At 51.6% G+C, this 20,708-nt stretch overlaps 2 protein-coding genes across 2 annotated transcripts in view; both read left to right on the top strand.

Moving 5' to 3' along the window:
- Nucleotides 1-20,708, top strand: part of LOC122364275 (hybrid signal transduction histidine kinase B-like) — a 59,179-nt gene that overhangs the window by 22,290 nt on the left and 16,181 nt on the right. The window lies entirely within an intron of this gene.
- LOC122364276 (BTB/POZ domain-containing protein KCTD16-like) lies at nt 8,105-10,506 on the top strand. Its single transcript, XM_043334497.1, has one exon. The coding sequence runs from the start codon at nt 8,136-8,138 to the stop codon at nt 8,856-8,858; it is 723 nt and encodes a 240-aa protein (XP_043190432.1). The 5' UTR covers nt 8,105-8,135; the 3' UTR covers nt 8,859-10,506.

The following is a 20,708-nucleotide window of genomic DNA, read 5'->3' as shown; positions in this document are numbered from 1 at the left end:
TCTTTACGCAAAACAGGATAATGTAACAGCATAACAGATGTTCAAATACCTAACTGATATGTTTTCATGCAAAGCAAGTGTATCCATAAGCGAATGAGTGTTGTGTCACACTGGTAATTGCGGTACACATCCAGAGCACCGTTCGTTTACGTCAACCCGTGTAAATTTAGCGAAATTTTGAGCTAAATGCTGACGGCGGCGGCGCCATTTTCGCAATCTGTCAGTTGTGCGCCGGGGACCGCGGGGGCCGGCGGGGGAGTGTTGTGGCTGCAGTGCGCAGAGTGAGTTTGCCCATTCTTGTGACATCAGTGAGATAAAACAGTGCTGTGGTGTTTATCTAGTTGGATAATAAGCTGAGTAATGAGTGAATAAGTGAAATACTGCATTGTGGTCATTGTCTGATAACTGCAATCAAGACCGAGTCGGAAATCTGAAGCGGAGCGACGTTGGAGGAGCTGCTGGAAATTATCCAGCTTTGTCGGAGTGCTAAGGTGGGCTTGTAATTTTTCAACTGAACTGCTGTCGTGTTATGAAAATAATGGATGCACTTTCATGCTTTTCTATGGTTAATTAGGTATAGGTATGCTAATATTTTGCCAGATAGGCAACAGAGAGCCGATGGCTAATTAAATGAACGATAATTTTGGCACAGTGAAGTAGTGCGTACAGATGACATATTTTTTATTTATCAATTACGGGCAGTTGACGGGAGACGGGCGGTGGCTGCGGCCTGTAGCGGCGCCCATGCGTTGTGAAATATCAGCTTATATACATCATAAGGTATATACGCTAATCTAACTTTTATTTCCGTCAGATGTCATGTCGATTCTTAACAATAAACGACAAACAAACAAACGTGTTTGCAGCATGGGGTAGGCATTGAGCATCACAATGTTTCGTTGCATTTAGCTAAGGCTCGCGGCTGGCGACAACGTCCCGCCGTGTGTCGCTTGCGTTACAAATTTTGCGGGCCCAACATTAGCTTTACCAGAAAAAATCGTTATAATAACCGTCATATTTGTGTAAATTTACCGCCATGAATTTGTGTACGATTACCACGCGAGTGTTCCTTTTGGTACTTTTTACCAAAAACACATATTTGTGCGTAAATGTAACGCGAGATCCGCGGTAAAGTTACACTGAAAGCGGTTCTCCTACACAATAGTGAAGCACTCCGAAGCTAGCAAAACACACATATAAGTGTTCTTTTACGCAGAAAACAGAGTAATTTTACACCAAAAAAATGTTCCTTTTGGTACTTTCAATTACACCGTTTTTCCGCTCAATATTTCTGTGTGTGCAGAGAGCCAAACGACCACCTCGCCCAGCCGCCTCCCCCGTTCCTCCGCCTCCGACGTCCAGCGTTCCAGGATGGTGTGGAGCTCATCGGCAGTCGAAGCCCATGTTGCGCCGCCTCTCGCCAGGTTGAGGAACTGGTGCCGGCCGAGTCTGGATCTCAGGCCGGCATCCCGCGCCACCGAGTCTCCTATTAGGAGGTGCAGCGGGGGCGCCGAGCGTCGGAGGTGCCGTGAGAGCCATCGGTGTGCCTCTGGGTCGCTGACCTCGAGCACGTCCATGCTGAGCGGCCGATGAGCTGATGACAAACTGAAGGAAGAAACAAACACTCCGTGAATAGAGAGCAAACAAAGCCCCGCTCTCGCTGGAGCACAACAGCCCCGCTCCAGCGAGAGATGCTGTGCCGCAATACAGCGGCCGCGCGTCGGCCGAGGAGAAACACTGGCGGCCGAGCTGACACAAGCGGGCGAAAAGACGATAACTAAATTAACTGAGTTCTAACAAAGTGCATACCGAAATCAGCTCACCAACTTACCGCCAGGTGGCGTTAATGTAATTAAAACTAATACACATGCAATAGTGTCTTTGGATTATCTTCAAAGAGCTGTGTAAAGACCTTTTGATTGCCAGCAATGCTTAGCACCACCCGGGGGGCGGGTAGACCTCTGTGATATTCATCACAAGTGACCTTCACCCAATGATGGAGGCTGGTCTGGACCCGATTGCTGGCTGTATGGCAAGTCATACACCCCCCAAAAATTAGGTCTGTTTACAGGGATCGACCAGCCCGTCTCCGCCCCATCACGGGGACCAGAGACGACCGCCAAGCTGGGTTCCCGCGCTGGCTGGAGCGCCCCTTCGGGGTGACCTTCGGGGTGAGTCGGGGTGACCAGCCCCTTCTCTGTGTCCACACGGCGAGATGCCGCACAAGGAGGGTGGCGGCTCCCTCCACGTTTAACTGGCCCCGCGACCCCCAGCCGGGTCTTGGGGCCTCCTCAACTCGCCCCCGTCAGACACCTGCCGACCGGGGGCGATAGACTTTTTTGGCCTCCCGGCAAGCCGTGAGGCTATAGCCGGGGGAGGGGGAAATTTGCTAGCTGGCAATTGGCCAGATCTTCCGTTTACGTTACGTTAATGCCGGCTATTTAATTCCGGCCCAAGAACTAAGAAGGCAAATATACATAGCAGCCAAGGAAGACGACTTCCCAAGAATCCAGGGGGCCCCGCGACTCCCGCCTCTACTCCCAGCAAAGTAGGCGGGGGTCAACCCTGCCACCCGGGAAGGCCAGACACACGTGCAGGGGACCCCGAGTCGCGGGGCCGACCTCCCACCGCAGCAAACCGTGCTGCGCGTGAGGAGGCCTGTCTAAGTACACTCCCGACCGAAGGACCTGGTCAAGGAATGGGCCGACTGAAACCCGAACGCGCTGCGCAAGCGCGAAACCAGTGCCTGAGCACCGAACAACGGCGTCCTACCCCCCCCCCTCCCCTACCGGCCTAGGGGTATGGGGAACACCGGTGTCCGACAGTGGCCGCCCCAACGACAGACTGCCGGCGACGCCCTCAGGCCACCCTAAATGGGTCCCTGCTTAGATCTGCGATACATTTTCGCGATGAACGTGTTGACTGTTCGGCGGGCCAAGTTCCAGCCCGGTCTCCCGCGCAGGAACGTCTCGACTCGTTTCGTCATTGGAACTTCACTGGACTCCAGGAGTTTCTGTTTTATACCGAGTAGGACGGTGGCATCCTCCACCGGAGACCAGGATGTGCCTGTCCGGGCGTGCCCTTTGTGCCTGTCCCTACCGATAAAAGGCAGCACTGCCGCGTCGACAGTGAGCCCCGATACTTGTTCGAGATCGCCAGCGGCAAACTCCCGATCGGTCGGTCGGTCAGTCGCTCCTGAATCCGTTGGTCGGTCAGTCAGACCTAAGTTGGTCTCGGTCTCTGCGTATACAGTGTCGACACGCAGCCGCTTAAGTGGAAAGCTGTAGGCCTCCAAGTCCGAATCCGACTCACTTGAGGTGGACATACAGGCCATCGGGCTAGACGGCCCAGCCTGCGGCGGACGGGATGTCTGAATGCCGGAGGGCCCCGCCTGTGGCTCCTCAGACGCTTCAAGGCCCGAATCGGGCGGAGCAGTGGCTGCAGTTCCATCGTCGGTGGACGCAGCTTCGACGAGGCCGTAATACTGGTCGGCGGACTCGAGCAGCGCCCTGCTGGCGTTGGCTGCCCTCTGAAGTCGCTCCTCCGCCTGGGGTTTGGCCTGGGTCTTGCCATATGCTTTTGTGAGCAGATGACGGCACTCTTTTACGAGGCTTGTGACCATGTCACCCGTCAGGTCCAGCAGTGACCACCAATCCAGGCCATCTGTCATCTCGGCCAGATGTCCTTTGATGAAATTAAGGAACATTCTGACGGCATTGGTGGTCAGAGCGCCAGAGGCAGCGGACACGTTATAGCGGTCGCGCATGACTCGGCGCATCTTTCGGCGATTTTCTGCGACGGCCACGAGCTGCCGCCAGTCGACAAACTCTACATCCAGGGCACGTTCGAAAGAATGTAGTGCGTTCACCGTCGACTTTGACGGCTCGCACACTTCTCTGAATGTGGCATCGACGGAGAACAGCGCCATGGGCTGCGGATGGAGGAGCAGAGAGCTGCGCAGCAGGCGCTCTTCGCGCGGGCGAAAAGACGAGCCGTCCGACTCCTTGGCACTGGCCGCTGTGGCCTGCGCCAGGCTCGAGCCGTGCCGCCTTTGCTCGGCCTCGACAGCATCGTAGGCCGAGGGATGCAGAGGAATGCCCGCCCGCATGGCAATCTGCACGTTCTGACCCACCAGAACGTTATTCTGAGCGAAAACAGCGCGCCGCTTCTCGATGCGCTCCCCGGCGGTCATGCCCCGGTGGTGGGAGGAAAAGTGGCGAGCGAGGGCCTTGGCCACGCTTACGTCCCTGTCGCTTGCCTTTATGAGCTTGCCGCAGAAGCAGGAGACGCCCCGGTCGGAGCCCGCCCGGACCAAAGCGATGACGTCACGGAAAGAGCCCTTTATACCGGCGATCGGGCACGGCTGCATGCGGCACTCCCGTACATGGCGTGCGAATCGAGTCCGCTGGACGGACAGACCACAAGGGCAGGGAAGGACGGCCGGGTCCTCTTGCCAATCAGGTTCTCGTGGTCCGCATCTGACCTCGTGGGCCTGGGCGTCCTCGACCTCCAGGGGTTCGCCGGAACCCCTAGGAGCAGGAGGTTCTGGCCCATCGCCTGATGGGCCTGGCTGATTGTGACCCTCCTCGGGACCCTGCTGAACCAACTCTCCACCCTCAATAGCCTCGACATCCGAGCCTGAGCCTGAGCCTGAGAGCCTGACAGACATCTCGGCTTCCGAGGGCTCACTCGGCAGGTGGTCAGATCCAGAGTCCTTATCAGACACATTCGGGGGCACCAACTCCATGAACGAGGAAGCGGAACCCGCATCATCTGGGGAAACATCCTCCTCGGCTGCTTCGGGATGAAGGCCATCAAAATCGGGAGGACGAAAACTGCTTCTTTTTGTTCCACTCGGGCGGACCATTTTTTAATAATGATAAATTTTAGTGGCTGTAATTAGCAATTTCAAGGTCGGTAGGTTGATGAGAGATAGTGAGTTTTGGAAGGCCGTTCGTTAAGCTCCAGCTGCTCATAGAAGACGCAGCCTGTTACGCCCTGGCTTGACGAACCCGACCGAAGTCAGGTTCTTAGGCCCCAAGCGTGGAGGTATCACCGTTAGGTATCCCGGCTGGGTGGTGGATAGTTGGATCTGAAATGAAGGAGAAAGAGGGAGAATTTGGCGTAGGAAGGGTGACCGGTCACGCCGGTTGGTAGGTAGACGGCAAGAGCAGCGCCGGACCACACCTTCAATCCAACGGTAGCTCCGAGCCGGCTTTCCGTCAGTCAGGTGTAGCCCTAAGGAACGCTTCGCCGGTGCCGTATCTCGAACGCTTGCTGCTTCTTCTACCTGCGGCTTCACCCTTTCGCTGCTGCGCTTGCTGCCGACGCACTGATGCGAGTTCCGAGTAGCGAGGTAGAACCGCTACTGGTACTGACGTGATAGAACGGATCGTGCCACGTAACGTAATTGAAGGGTCGGCCGGGACTCCGTGAATGGGGTGCGGACTTGGATAAGGTGCGCACCAACAGGAAATTTTTTGAGCCATCTTGGAAGTCTAGCACCAAAACTCTCTAAGATACAATTGTTTGTCAGTTGAGCAGCAGATTCATAATCGCGACTATCAAACCAATACTTTGATATTCGGACGGGGAACGCAATAACTCATAAACCAATGAACCGATTTTGATCAGTAGGCGCTCATGCGAATCCACGTTCCTCAATGCAGATTGACAGTGATTTTAAGGTCATTGGCTTATGACCTTCGAGGTTAAGGTCATGGTCAAAGGACGGCGTTTGCTCTACAGCCTAAAGTTACTGTCTGATTGGCTTGAAAATGATCTTTATCGATTCCCCGACCACGATCCCAAATTGACAGCGATTTTTAGGTCACTAGGTCATGACCTTCAATGTCAATGTCAAGATCATAGGACGGGAAGCGCTATACAACCTAAAGTTACTGTCCGGATGGCCTACAAATGGTATCAATCGATTCCCCGACACCAAATCAAACTTGACAGCATTTTTCAGGTCCCTAGGTTAGGTCATAAACTTGAAAGTCATGGTCAAGGTTAAAGGACGGGAAACGCTATGCAGCCTTTTAGTTTAGCCCTCGCACGACCAGGCCATTTCTCATAACACGAACGACCAGGGGGGGGGGGGGTTGTTACGACCCCCCCCCCCCTGGCGTTTCGAAACGGAAGGTCGTAGAGCTTAGCGGAAAAAAACCAACGGATTGCTCTCAACGAGATCTCGCGATTGGTGGTATATTTTTTGGTCCTAGGTCAACATTTGACCTACTTATGACCGGTCAAAGGTCAAATTTTCCGAAAAAATCAAACTTTTTCAACTTTGCGCAACGATTGCGGCAAAACGGTGAGAGATATTAACTTCAAACCTTCAACAACGTATTCCCCACTCAATTCTGCATCATATATGGTGTTTTTGGTGTATTTACCCTATAAAAGTAAGAGGCCTATTGCTGATGAGTGATATGGTGTCACATCACCCTCCGGTGTTTGTCCCGATTCGTCGGCTGTTGACTGCACTGCTCCGCTATAAATACTGTAGGTAACGACTCAGAAAAGATATGTGGATATCCACTGCAATGTGGATAGCATCAGCAGAAAACCTCGGGACTCGGTACACACTTCGTGAAAATCCGGCCGGAGGCTGTACCTCTTATGACGTCATAACTCCGTGACCTGACCTGACCCGGTCAATTTTCTTGCACCACACGATAGCCAATGCTTGCCCCAACATGCATGGGACGTTTCATCATGATCCATCAAACAATGTGGGTATCACCGGCAGAAAACCTAGGGATTCGGCGCACACGTTTGGTAACTGTCGGCCGGAGGCTGTACCTCTTATGACGTCATAACTCCGTGACCTGACATGACCCGATCAATTTTTTTCGGCAAAAGATGCGCAAAGGCTGCCCCAGAGGGTATTGAAAATTTCAGCCCGCTACGACAAGCCGTTTAGCGTGCACTTCGAAAAAACCTCAGGGGGGGGTTGATACAACCCCCCCCCCCCTAGGCGTTCTAGGGTTAAGCAGGGAAGGCAGCTCAGTAACCCTCTAGGTACATTGACTTTCAGGTCAGAAGAGCCATAAGGGTAAATACGCGAAACATTTTTGTGTTTCGAAGGTTGTAGGCTGAAAACCACCGAACCAAAATCATGTTAATTGTGTCATTCAACGCACAATTGATGAACCTACAATATATCGTGACCGCAGTTTGGTAAAGGTTCCTAAACTGCCCACCAAGTGGCGCAAACATATGTCAACTTTGGCGCCGTCTAGCGGAAAGACCAAAAACGTCAAGAACTTCATTTTTCTATTCATCTCAGGGCGAGCTGGCTGCAAAGCGCCGGGCGTCACGTGTCCCTGGATCTCGACCTGGGTCAGCAGCTCGCCGTATACGTCCGCCGCACCGGACTGTCGGCGAGAGGGACAGGGGATCTGTCGTGTACGACGCGCCGCACCGTCTCCGATAGCTACGACTGCCGGCTGACGGGGGGGGGGGGGGGCGGTCAGTGCACACCGCACGGTCTCCGGGAGCGACTGTCGGCGAGAGTTTCCGTCTGCGGTGAACTCTGAGCTGCCGTATATTTCACCGTTGCTTGCTCTGCTGTCCGTTTGGTTTGATGCATCGCTTCCTGGCTACCACTCGCTCTTCTTGTTTCCTTTTGAGGTTCTTTCCGCACCGTTCTTAATTATCTTTGTTATCTCTCCTCTCTTCTCTTTTCTTTTGTATTGCCCGAGTCTCTTTTCTGTTTATACATCGTCATTTTCCCTCATTTTTTTCTGTCTCTCTTTCTCTTTCTCTCCCCTCTCTCCTTATCTCTTTCTTTTCCAATCTCCCTCGTATTTCAGTTTATCCACCCACCCATTCTCGATCCGGTTTCCATTCACTATCGCTCTGATCGCCGTGTCGTCAGTGCTGAGCTCACTGACCGCCCGGTCGGTGTCAGTGTCGTACGGTCTCCTCTCGGGGTGCCCGGACCGCACCGTGTCGCCGCCGGAGATGTCGGTCGGTCTCCGGGCCGCGGGTGGTCCGGAGACCGCGGTCCGGTCCTCCCCCACCCCCCATCGATCGGGAGGAGCGCGCCGCCGCCGACGGCAGGACCGCCGCGGGGTCGCCGCCGGCGGCCAGTCCGCCGCTGACCTGCGCACCGGCCGGCCGCCGCCATGGCTCCGTTCCCGGCCGTGGTCGACCTGAATATCGGCGGCGTGTGCTACACCACTGCGCTGAGCACACTCACCTCCTGCCCGGGATCGCTGCTAGCACAGCTGTTCACCGACGGCAGTGACCCGCCGCCGCAGGACTGCCGAGGGAGGTACTTCATCGACCGCGACGGCGTCCTCTTCCGCTACGTGCTCGACTTTCTGCGCACGCGGAAGGCGGTGCTGCCGGAGAGCTTCCAGGAGGGCAACCGGCTGCTGGCCGAGGCAGAGTTCTTCCAGCTGCCGGAGTTTGCCGAGGCGCTTCGCTCGACCCGCTCGGGTCCTCGGTCGGGGTTGTCCCCCGACCGCTCCCCCGGGTCAATCACCGTCTCCTACCGCGGTACGTTCGCGTTCGGCCGCGACGGCCTGGCCGACGTCAAGTTCCGTAAGTTAGCCCGTATCCTGGTCTGCGGTCGCGTCACGCTCTGCCGCGAGGCGTTCGGCGAGACGCTCAACGAGTCGCGCGACCCGGACAGGGGCCACGTGGACCGCTACACAGGCCGCTTCTTCCTGAAGCACTCGTTCCTGGAGCAGGCGTTCGACATGCTGTGCGAGGCCGGCTTCCGCATGGTGGGCAGCTGCGGCTCCAGCACGGCCGGCATCCCGGGCATCAACGACAAACCCGGCTCCGACTCGGAGGAGAACCGGTGGAACCACTACAACGAGTTCGTCTTTGTCCGCGACTGAGGACGGCGTGGATGACCGCCGAAGCTGCACAGGGTATATCCACTCGAGGCTGGCGACCGAAGAGGCGACTGCCTCCTCGACTGACAGTCGAGCGGAAAGTGGTCCAGCCATCAGGCGAATCGCAGCTGAATACACGAGAAGAGAAGTATAAGGCAGCGATTGAGAGTTGCTTTGCTGTCAGTCAGCTCTCTCACACCAACTTGGAGTTCGGAACAATTGTCTGGAGTGAGGACGCGACCGATAAGGTCCATGACCACAAGTGTGACAATCTGAGGGACGAGCTGAGTGCCAGAGGGCGGGAGTTTATGAACGAAAGAGATAATGACTGAATGTGGAACTCCGGCGGTATATAGATAAAGGTACGGTGTAGATATGAGGATGAGGATGACGAATACCGCTGGTAGAGCTGTTACAGATCGCCAGCAGACGAACCAATCCACTTGAACGGCCGCTATGCAGGCGCGCTATGACCTCGTTCACAGTTTATGGTCGCTAGTCCCGTTACTCCGTTACTTCACGTTACTTCAGTGATGTAGGTAGTTGTTCGTGACGCCTGCGTATTTCGGCGTATGGTGACAATCACTTTACGATAGACAGATTTATGACTTTATAGGTGTTCAGCTGGGAATGTTGGAACTTGTTATCAGGTGGGTGAGCTTTGGAGTTACCGGCCTTTGAATAATTGTTTGTGACTTTGTAAGGTTGAGCTAAGGCTGGGCGCAGATAAAGTAAGTTTTCAATCACTTCTTTCTAACAGTTTTCATCAAAAAAACCGCTAACAGATATAGACCACGTTTCCATGGGCTCACTGATCCGGATCAGTAAAAATGGATTAGCTAAATCCAGTATAGTTAGTCAATATATGAAAATGAAAATAAGGGATTAACTGATAATATAAGCCTAATCCATATCGAATGATATCATGTAGCGAAGAGTTCGAGAAACATAATACGATTTAAATTTGCTGATCCGGATCAGTGATGTCCATGGAAACGGGGTCATTGAGAAGTTTTGTTTATGTAATGGTTATGTGTTACTTGTTTCAGTCATGATAACTTAATAGCAATATTTATTGGTAAATAAACATAAGAATGTATGTATTTTGCAAAGATGCGTAAAGGTCAAATGAATGTTTGATCGGCACGTACCGGAGATGATGATTCTATATATGCAAGTTTGCCTGTTCATTTGTTATCAGTTTGGCATTTGTATCTTGTGATCATCACGATAAAAGAATATTATAGGATTGCTCTTAAGCCCTACAGGATATTATACGTCAATGTAATTCACAACGTAATTCACAGTGCGGCAGCTTCTGGCCTCATGCGTCTCACAGCATTGTTCGGCGGACGGGCGGGCGGGCGGGCGGTGTCAAGATAACATAAGCCGTTTCGCTTCACCAGCCACCGCCCTTACTTGGACGCGTGTAGTTAAGATATCCCCGGGCCGTGACAAAGCCCATCGTCTCCGTCGGAACAAAAATATGATTCCGGGCTATGGCGATAAAACTTCAGGAGCTCGATCGACGGGCGTTAGTGTCTATTGACGAAAACGGTCTGACATAGTCGCCGTCGGCTTTAGAATGAAGACAAATATGAATAATGCAGTGTTTTCGTTCTGAATCAGATAAATAAAATTGACGCTTGGATATTTTATCTTTCCGTTTACTTACGTGATTGTTTTTACAGCGTGACCTGCTACTTTTCGAAATTGTTGACCACAGAGGAAAGTAACTCTGACCGAACGAATTCGCTTAATGCTTTTCGGACCCGGATTGTCAGTTGCACTAGATCTGATGGCTAGGTGAATCACTGCACGCACTGTTAAATGTGACTGAACAGAGCTGTTTGCGTTCACTGTTCTGTACAGAGATGTCTGGTTGCTGCGCTGTGAAGATGCCAGCAGGTCTTTTTCTCGGTTACTGCTCTGCGTAGAGAAATGTCTGTGGTTGACAAGAACACAAGAAGAGGAGCTCTGTTGGTTATTATCTGCGCAGAGCTGTCATTGATTACTGTTCTGTCAATAGCTGTTTCCGATTACTGCTAAGGTAAAGATGACATTTACAGCTATTGCCCTGCGTAGAGAAGAAAAACATGGTTTTGCCCTTCGGATTTTTTTTTCGCCGCGCTCCTCCGTCTGTCAGGCCGCCGATACGCTGAGTTTGTCGTCACCACTCTGAATGAGTGCAAATGTTTCTCCGTTTTGGCATATTATTCAGCGGTGGTATTCGGGTGGGCAGGTTCTATCGACGAGGGAAGGACGCACGATTGATTTTGCATCGGCCCTCTGTCCGGGACCGTGCTGAACTGAATGTCCGCGACAGTCCCATATGGGTGGTTCCATACAACTGTGTCCATATGTTGCACGGTACGTAATTGCTTAATGCATTCATTTTATCGCTCCGAGTAGATTGGAAAAGTGTATGCCTCAGTTGTATTTTCCCAGCATCAACAAGTCATATTCAGTAATCGTGTGCGTGAAATTATTAGTACATTTAACTGCACCAGGTATAACAATTTTTCCATATTGCCGTCAATCAAAGACGGTGTCTATTAACTTTCAAGCTTGCGCTGAGCCTCAGAGCTTCAGACGGAAAAGCTAATGCTCTAAAGATTGCGTATGTGTTTACTGCAAACTCAGGAGCTATTTTGCCTGTATATTTTCAGCATTCTAGGAAAGTTGTACGCGGGTCCGGGAACTTCGCACTATTCGACTGAAGATGTGAGCTTCGTAGTCAGCGGGTTTATTGCAGCGGACAAACTACCACCTCGAGTGTCGCTTCAAAGGATTTCCGACTTTAATAGTGTGCGGGCTCTGTATCCACTCGTCCAAACTTGAAACACTTTGTCCAGTAGCGGCCCATAATTGGAGTGAGATGCTGTTAGGTATGTGTCTCCCTGTGTAGAGTAAATCAACATTCTGCATGCTATTCATGCATACACCTTAATTGCGGGCAATTTGCTGGTAATTTAAGACCCATGTTTACGGATACTTCGGTAGCCAATAATTCCGCTTTTTGATAGGTTGGTTCCTTATCCTTAGAATTGAACTCTTCCGATGCATTTTCAATCATTTGTGTAAAACATGTGTTTTTTGAGTCACGAAATTGTGGAAATGAAACTTATCACCAGAAAATCCAGTGAATGCAGCGTGCTCCCGTTGCGGAGCGGCCCACTTCGGTGTGTCCACGGTGTGAATGCCGACATGTCCGTATCGCGGAGGTCAATATTTGGAGTGGGCGCACCGGTCTGCGACACCTAACACAGAGCTTACCTGAGCTGCCAGTGTGCTGAGGAGTGGGGGGGGGGGGTGGAGTGGGACTGGGGACGGAAGTTCGGGGTGGAGTGGAAGAGGGACTGGGGATGGGAGAAGAGGGGTGGGAATGGGTGTAGAGCATGGGAGGGAGTGGGTCGGGGTGGGCACTATCGAACAGACAGCTGACGACACATGAGCCGGCGCGGCGGGACGGGCAGCCGCTTGCCCTGCGACCCAACAGCACTGTCCTGCCGGTTCTGCACTGACAGACCAGCCTTCTCAGGCCTCCCAGCTCCACAGTGACAGACCAGCCGTCCCAGACGGATGGCCGGAAATCAGCCGGACGCCGAAAAAGCACAGCGTCGACTGCAGAAAATGCCGAGAAGATTGCGGGGCGGACAGACTGTAAGACCGAGAGGCGACACACCGAGCCGGCGGTCCGTCAGGGCCTGGGCGAGCGGGAGCACTGAGCGCAGCTCATCCCACAGCCGGCGAGTGGGCCGCGTCTGGTGGCTGAGCCGCCAGCCAAATATTGGCCGGGACGCTGCCAGACTATTGATACGGGCGCCACCGAGCGAGTGGGGTACAAATAACCGACGAAATGATTTGCTGCGTGTGATTTGGTGCGAGTAAGGAGCGGAAACTGCGGGAGAAGTGATGGGTTGGAGTGAACCAGCTTTGCTTAGGACAGTATATAGGTGTTAATTTTGGCCGTGAGGATTTTATTCCCCATATGAGAGATATGATGCTAGCTTTACCAAGTAGATTCCGACCAAAATATGGTACAAATCGAATGATGTACCCACTCACCTTTGCAACTACTGAAGCGTGCCTCCAACTCCAGCGGTAAACACAAGTTAGCTAGTCGACCCAATGATTTGCTGTCAAAGTTAGTCGGAATCGTTCGCAACCAGGCCTTCTAACTCGGCGCTTGGAATAACAGAGGCTTTAGCGCCGTCACTTCGCTGTGCTCCGCACATCCAATTCAATTTACAACCCCTAGGCGAAGACCGAAAAACTCGCGAGCAGTGGACACGGACGTCGCGACGGCTTTATCTCCGCCGAGCATATCACTGGAGGTTATACTGTGCCGGTGGTCTCGCGTGTACTGCGGGTCAGCCTAACTGGGTCTGTCGTTCCCAATCTTTCCTCCCGCCCTCGCGCCGCGCAAATCCCTTTAGCCATTCCGCTGCTTTTCTGAGCTCTTGACCGTGATGGTGCGCTGGTCTTATCGGGTTTCTCTGTTCACTTAATGCGATTCATTATGTATTCATACAAAATAAAGGACTGATAACTGGAAAGACGGCTCTGAGGCCTCCGGCTCCAACACGTAGGATTTAGTCGTTGACTCCTCTCTTTTTCATTCTAGATTATTTCTCTTCCCTTTCTCCCTCCCTATTCTCTTTCCTTCTACCTTTATCCTCTCTCTCTCTCTCTCTCTCTCTCTCTCTCTCTCTCTCTCTCTCTCTCTCTCTCTCTCTCTCTCTCTCTCTCTCTCTCTCTCTCTCTCTCTCTCTCTCTCTCTCTCTCTCTCTCTCTCTCTCTCTCCGTTTGTATCTCCTCCATCCTCTTCTTTCTCTCTCCTTCCTCTTACGTTTCCCTCTATACTGTCTCCTCTTCCCCCGTGTTAGTGTGTCATCGCCGCTCTCTGTGCCGTTCCCAACCCTCTCCCCACATTCCTCCTCACATTTCTCCGCTGTCCTCCCCCGACCAGTGCGCACCGGACGGGAGCCGACTGATTCCCGTCGATCCCCGCAGAACACAATGGTGTGTCGCGGCTGAGCTCCCTCGCCCTGAGCTGCGACAGCACGCCGCCGTATTATCGCCTGTGGCACCGGACTGGCGCCACAGCGACAGACGTTTGTCCTAGTGGTGTGCCACTACCTGATGCGGTGGGGGGAGGGAGGTCTGTGGGGGGCGCATGGGGTGACGTGACATGGGAGCGTGACATAGGGGCGAGATATTGTCGATGCGGCAGTGGATCACGTAAGTAAGTACATACATACGCTGGAACGTGCGTGCGTGGAACGTGGTACGGTGGTTAGCATTGGGACACATGACGATACCAGGGACGTGACAACTGACACTAGTTAGAGCACGTGTGTGTCGATCATGAGGATGCGGTTAGGAGTCTACAGTGACGTCTAATTAATAAACAATGACGTGTAAGTGACATACGTGGTAAAATTGCAATATAACGCAAAAGCAAATGGTTATCCGTAAAAATCGTGCACCACAAACAGCACACAAAATTCATCCTTGCAAAAATAAGTCAAGCTTATGCATGGGTGATGCATATATATGTAGGTGCTCAAGTGAAATGTTGTGCCCGATTTCTTCGAGCTACCTAAACCAGGAAATGTTTCTCTTTCTCTAACAAACAGACGCTGCAAAAATCAACGTGTCATGGCTTCAACAACCTTGACCTTCATTCTCCACGCTGTCTATGGTCGAACAACGGACGATGACTGATGTGAATGTTCCGAACAGTAGAGCAGCGTCGTAGTTCGTGTCTTTGGCCATCAGTGCCGGACGCCGTGGCGGTGACCGGCGCGGGCACCCGGCGACGGAGCGGTGTCGGCGGCGACGATCCGTTCTCCGTCCGTCGGTATCCATCACGTCTCCGACGAATGGCCGTCGAACTTAAACCCAGGCCGACGGGAGTCTTCGGCACCCACCCCCGGCGTACGCGCTCCATGGAGCTGACCTGTGACCTGATTCGGGAGAGCAGCTGGCCGGCAGACGGCTGGTGCAGGGCCAGGTACTCAGAAATGTAGCCCTTAACCCGCGCCCTGGTGGGGTCTGTTTATAACGCGACCTGGTGGGGGGCTATTTTTTGCCCCCCCCCTCGTATCTCCGAAACTACTGGACGGATCCGCAAAATTCAAACCGCGTTCGAAAGGTCTGTCAAATTTGTCGAAGGAAACCAAATTTCATTGACCTCGGGGTCACCGATGACGTCACAGGTCAGGTCAAAGATGAAATGTTTTACCGTTCACGGGTCTTCTAGGGAATGCGCTATAACACCGAGGAAAACGCATTTTGTCGAGAATCAGCGATAGGGCGTCAGTTGCCTAGTAGATAATAGATATGTTGCTATTAGAGGTCACTAACAATACCAGGTCACGTCAAAGGTCAGGTCACCAAGGGTCACAGGTCAGGTCACATGAGCCCAACTTTATTAAGGTTGTGTGATGCATGTTTTATGGCCAATTTTTCATTTCCAACTCAATGGTGTTGGTTATAAGACTATCAGGTACGGCTTAGGTCACTTTCTGGTGAAGTTCAGGTCAAGGTCAGGTCAAGGTCAGGCCAAAAAGGTCAAATTTTAAAGTTGATTATTTTGCATAAAATGGGTATTGATTCGATGCAGCTCGTCACGGGGAGTCTAAAAATGGTCTTTGTTTTGCGCTACGGGGTCTAGAATTGCTAAAAATTGGGTTTGAAAATTTGACGTCATTAATTTTGAGTAGTTTTTTCGCTATAACTTCGCCAAAAAAAGAGGTATCAATCTCAAATTTGGTATGTGGATGGAAGGCGGTAAGGACTATTACATTTATTCCGTTTTTTGCGAAATTCAAAAAACTTTTTGGATTTTTCGATCATTATATCCAAAAAAATTATTTTTTCATTTTTGGGGGTCAAAATCCAAAAATTTCAAAAATCCGAGAAGGTAGTTTTGTAGCCCTGTCAATTCTACAGCTTTTATGTCCTTATCATTTTTCTGTATTTGCAAAGCTATGGGCCTGGCAGCTCTTCCCGCGAAACCCTTTTTTGGGTCGAAAACGGCAGAACATGACGTCACTCTGACGTCATTTCCGGCCAACCTATCATAGCCTTTGGAAAAAGTTTTTGGTCACCATATGTAAAATTGATGTCCGGGAGGGTACTGAAAGTTTAGTGACGATCGGCGCAGCGGTTCTGGAGATATATTGAAAAGTCTGGAGGGGGGGGGGGGCAAAAAATAGCCCCCCCCCCCCCACCAGGTCGCGGGTTAAAAGATGATTCATATTGCTACTGACAGCTGAGCATTCAGCATGGTAACAGAAAACATTTAAAGGTCAGCCAGAGGATTGTGATATTTTCAGGCATAGGCCAGCTTTATTCTAATATGAGTTGCTTTCGTGCAACAGCCCGGCCGTTTCGAGCTCCAGCAGTGCTGTTACCAGGGCGCGTCAGTGTCGAGTGTCGCTCACCGCAAAGGTCAGGTAGTTTCCGTCGGCAGTTTAAAATGCACAGATCAAACCCGCCGCGCTGGGAATCTGCGTGATCGGATCGCAGGTGCCGAAATCAAATTACTGCGTCCGTCGCATTTCAAGCGGAAAACGGCCAATTGTAATGCATTTCAATGGCGCAGCAGTAATCGAGCACGCCGTTTCAGGATGACACTAACCTTAGATGGATTGTAACTATGGGAAAGTCAAAGGGTAAAATGGCGCCTTGTGAGCCCTGGGCGGTTTTTCTGAATATGCCGACGCTCTTGTGGCAAAGACGTGTTACGTTCCTGAGTCCTCACAGACTAGCCACTCTTCTTTTCTCCCGGAACGCCTGCCAGTGCATTAACTCCTCTGGCTGGTGGCCCTAAGTAAATACCAGCGCCGGGTTGAGAGGCTGCTTGGACCCCCCCCCCCCTCCTCTGCGCCGTCCTCAGGGCCAATAACTCCAGCCTCTCCTGGCTTTACCTTGCTCTACAATCCACTTGGCCGCTCCTCGCTGCTGAACAGTTTCCGACATTTCCGCCGGCTCCCGGTTATGGTGAGATACATTTTCAGCGGCCGCGCTGCAAATGCCATCGTCTGGAGCGTGTATTCCAGCGTGGCGGTGGAGAGGTCAGAGGAAGCGGTGAGCGGAGCGGCGGCGGCGGCGGTGGCGGTGAGATCGGTACCGGCGGCGGCGGCGGCAGTGAAGACTAATATTGGGGCTCGGCCGAAAAGCCGGAGACCACTTTCCAGATAACGGCGGCCCAAGTCCACCATTCCACTGATGGATATTCAAGCCAGGGTCGTTACAGATGGTAGTTTCATAACCACTGATGCTGAAAACAGACATTTTTGTGCGCTACTACGCCCATTCTCCGGCAACAAGAGGCCCCTCTGCTGATTGGCACGCGCCGACGCTGCACAAACATGTAATTGTGTTTGTCGCTCGTTAGATTCTCTTGCTCGTGTTGCTGCTGATTGCGCTCTGAGCGGATCGAACTGTACGACAATCACTGCCCGCGGGGGCGGGGGCGGCGGCACGGCTCGTTTGATGCCGGTCAGCGGCCTGTCTGCCTAATGCGACCGCCGGATCAGGCCGTAGGCAGGGGTGCGGCGCCGCGGACCGTCGCCGCCTCCAACGCCGGGCAGCGTCATGGCTAGTCATCACAGGCATTGCCGGCTGCTCGTCAACTGCAAACACGTACCGAGTCTGATCCAATTCTTAACTGCTGATATATCCGCTGTCATCACTTGTGTCGGAGTCATCGGTGTTTTGATGGAGAAGTTTTAAAACTACATTTTGAGTGTCTTGAACATAAATCGACTAACCTCCTTTGAGATGGAAGTTCTATGTATTTCTGCCCTCTAATTACGAGCCATACCGAGTTATCATCGACGATCATTGATCATACAGTTCTGTTGGCATGGCGTGATCAAACAGGCCTTTGAAGGCGTCTGTAGCACGCACGGTTGCAGACCCTCCCAATGGTGGTGCACGGACTGAATGTCTTCTCTGTATTCTGTATGAGACGGTCGCCATAGTTTCGTAGGAAATTAATAACTGTCAACTAAAAGCACTGGTGTATCAAAAAGTAATATAGATGGAAATGCAACTTAACGTCGATTTGCTCCTAGAAGTTTTCAGTGTGTTGGGACACTGTATCGCGAGGGTAATTTTCGTTAGATACTCCATCAAATAGCCTTTAAAATGCTCATGCATGCTGCCACTGCAGGACAATCCGGAAATGAACGACTGACAAATGTGTTCGGTGGCATATTAATGATCGCTTTTACAACATCTTCATAATAAATGACCCATACAAATCCTATGGAGAGGACAGCACTTAAATTTTCTTTCGGCGTTGGATAGCTGGGCTATTATAGAGATCTCACATTGGCTGGGTCTATCGTGTTGGGGCCATTCATAACCAGTGGTTATGATGTAACTGGTGGTGATTCTTTTCTGCAGAAGCCAGCAAACTCTTGGACAGCATTTCACTATCAATGACAGATCGGAAGGTGATGTGTGACTTGCGTTTCTCATATTTTGTTATTGTCAATTTACTTAACATTACTATAATTGTCCGAAGTTTTAATTGCTCACTGATCAGCAAGCTCTACGGCAATCCTAACTGCAACCAAGAACATACATGCACAATCGCACCCGTAAATCGTCCGTTGATTTGGCTCATTACGACCATGTCACGGAATGCTGTCAGATGAGATGGATCGCCCCACACATCTCGCTGTTTCCGTTTGGTGTCGGGGCCAAAAGTCATCGGGTTTAATAAAGTGCTACAGCAGCGTTCCGACGAACAGTGATGCTAATGAAATGGTAGCCAGCGACGACCCTGAAAGTGGTATTAAGAGTTCATGGAAATATTAGATGAATTAGATTTCTTTGAATCATCATGAAAGTTTTAACGACTGAAAAAGAAATATGTGGGCGTAAGGTGATTATAGGTCGTTATTGTGCTGGAAATCTAACTAACCAACCGTAAACAAGCATGCCAGAAATAATTCAAATAAAGAAACACATAGGTGAACAAACTTTAGGAGCGAAACAAGGTATTAGATTTCAAAATGGATTTTCGGACAGGCACGACGTTAGGAAGTTGAGTGGTTCAAGCCAAGGAAGCTTTACGCACGGCATGCATATGTATTAGCACCATTCTGCACGATCCAAAGCCCTTGTGCCAAACGCTGGGTCATCCAATGCTGCCTCAGACCACCAATTCGGTCACTCCCTAACTCAGACGCTGGCCAGTAAACGTCCATACCTCGGCCGAGGTGTTGGTGATCCTACAGAGCACCGCACCGCCGCACTTCAGCCTGGAATCAGCCGTCCTCGGAAGCAGCGCGCCGGCTGACCTTTGGGGCCCATCCCGGTGCGAGCGGAGCGATTTCCTGCCGTCGACGATCGGACGGCTGCCGGCCGGCCGGTGTGACCCGCTGCTGATCTCTGCACTGAGACTGCAGCTCAGAGCCAGACGGGCACAGCTCAGCAGGAGACGAGTTATGGATTTCAGCGAGGCTGGAGATGTGATGACACAACGGATAGACCTATCCCTGGGGTCAGATCTGACGTGGCTTGGCCTGACCGGACGCCTGACGGACATACCTGCACTGGGATCCGACCTGACCTGACTGCTGAAACGATGCCCTTTGGGTCTGACCTGAGATGACCTGACGGCTTAACTGCAGGCAGTGTCACTCTGGGGCCCGATTCGACCCGGGCTGACGACTCGTCTTAGGGAAGACAAGCACGTCTTCCCTAAGGCTTTGATCTATACCGCAGAGCCGTCAATAGAGTCCATCCAGCGCCTGGCCAGCTGTGATGAGACTTATGATGTGCTGCTGAATTCTGTCTTTTGATATACGGGAAAGTAGATTTAGTTTGATCATTTCGGGAAAGGGTTTATTGAATTTCCATCAAGTTTAGACAGATGCTTCTCTTTGATCTCTTGAATCAATGGGAGGGAGTTCATTTTAGTCTAGACTGGAGCACATTTCCGGAAGACTCGCAATAAACATGTCATTAGTTTGAGTGGATTTATTCCGGTACAAAATGATTGCCTGAGCGCACGCGTTTTGTCATGTGTACATAAAACAATGTAAGCGGTCTTACGTGAAATTCAGTTAGGTATCTACTATCTATTATACCTAAGTGACTCAGTCAATTACCTGAAATCCAACACAGCTTAAAGTTTTATGAACGACTCACTTCCTTGAACTTTGGGATTTATAACTGCCATGACGTCTTTGATAGGTCACGTTTCCGTCGGTTTCTCACCACCACCGGTATCTGACGGGATTGTCTCTGCCGTGATGGACATTCATCTACCGGCAGCCTGTAGCTGGCCCGTCCATCTTTCGCCTCCGAGGGCGAGCGGTGTCATTCGTCAGAAAGTTTCGGCGCCGATAACTCTGCCGGTGACGGCTGAGGGCGACGGACCGGCACGAGCGAGCGGTGGGAGGGTAGGGTGGGTCGCATTTGCTGGCTATTCTGCGGAGGAGATCAGGGATGCTATGGCTTGCTCCTTCTTACTTTAACTGAGCTTGAACAATGGTTTTCGATGAGTATTACAGCGGCGGCATTCCTGGAGCTACTTTATTGCGGCGCCCTAGACAGCTTCGAGTCTCAGGCACTTTTCAGCCCAGGGCAGTGTTACCTGCACTGCAATGCATTATCAGTTTTATAAAGTCATCTGCTCGCGAACAGTGATAGAACAAGAATTGAAATACGCCATAAAAGACGTTCAATACGGTCATCCTCTGTCATCAAAATGCTGTCGCGAGGGAATTGAACGACCTACTCTGATTTCGCTCCATCTCTCCTTGTCACCTCATTCTCCCGTTATTCAATTCAGTCCAATAAAGTCACTTGTTTCCACTG

The sequence above is a fragment of the Amphibalanus amphitrite genome, unplaced genomic scaffold (assembly GCF_019059575.1).
Source record: "Amphibalanus amphitrite isolate SeventyFive unplaced genomic scaffold, NRLGWU_Aamphi_draft 000666F_arrow, whole genome shotgun sequence".
In the NCBI taxonomy this organism is placed as follows: Eukaryota; Metazoa; Arthropoda; class Thecostraca; order Balanomorpha; family Balanidae; genus Amphibalanus; species Amphibalanus amphitrite.
This window is presented reverse-complemented; position numbering and strand designations above follow the sequence as displayed.

Bases quoted from the DNA above. Each gene is read 5' to 3' on its own strand.
- LOC122364276 (XM_043334497.1), top strand. From the start codon at position 8,136: ATGGCTCCGTTCCCGGCCGTGGTCGACCTGAATATCGGCGGCGTGTGC.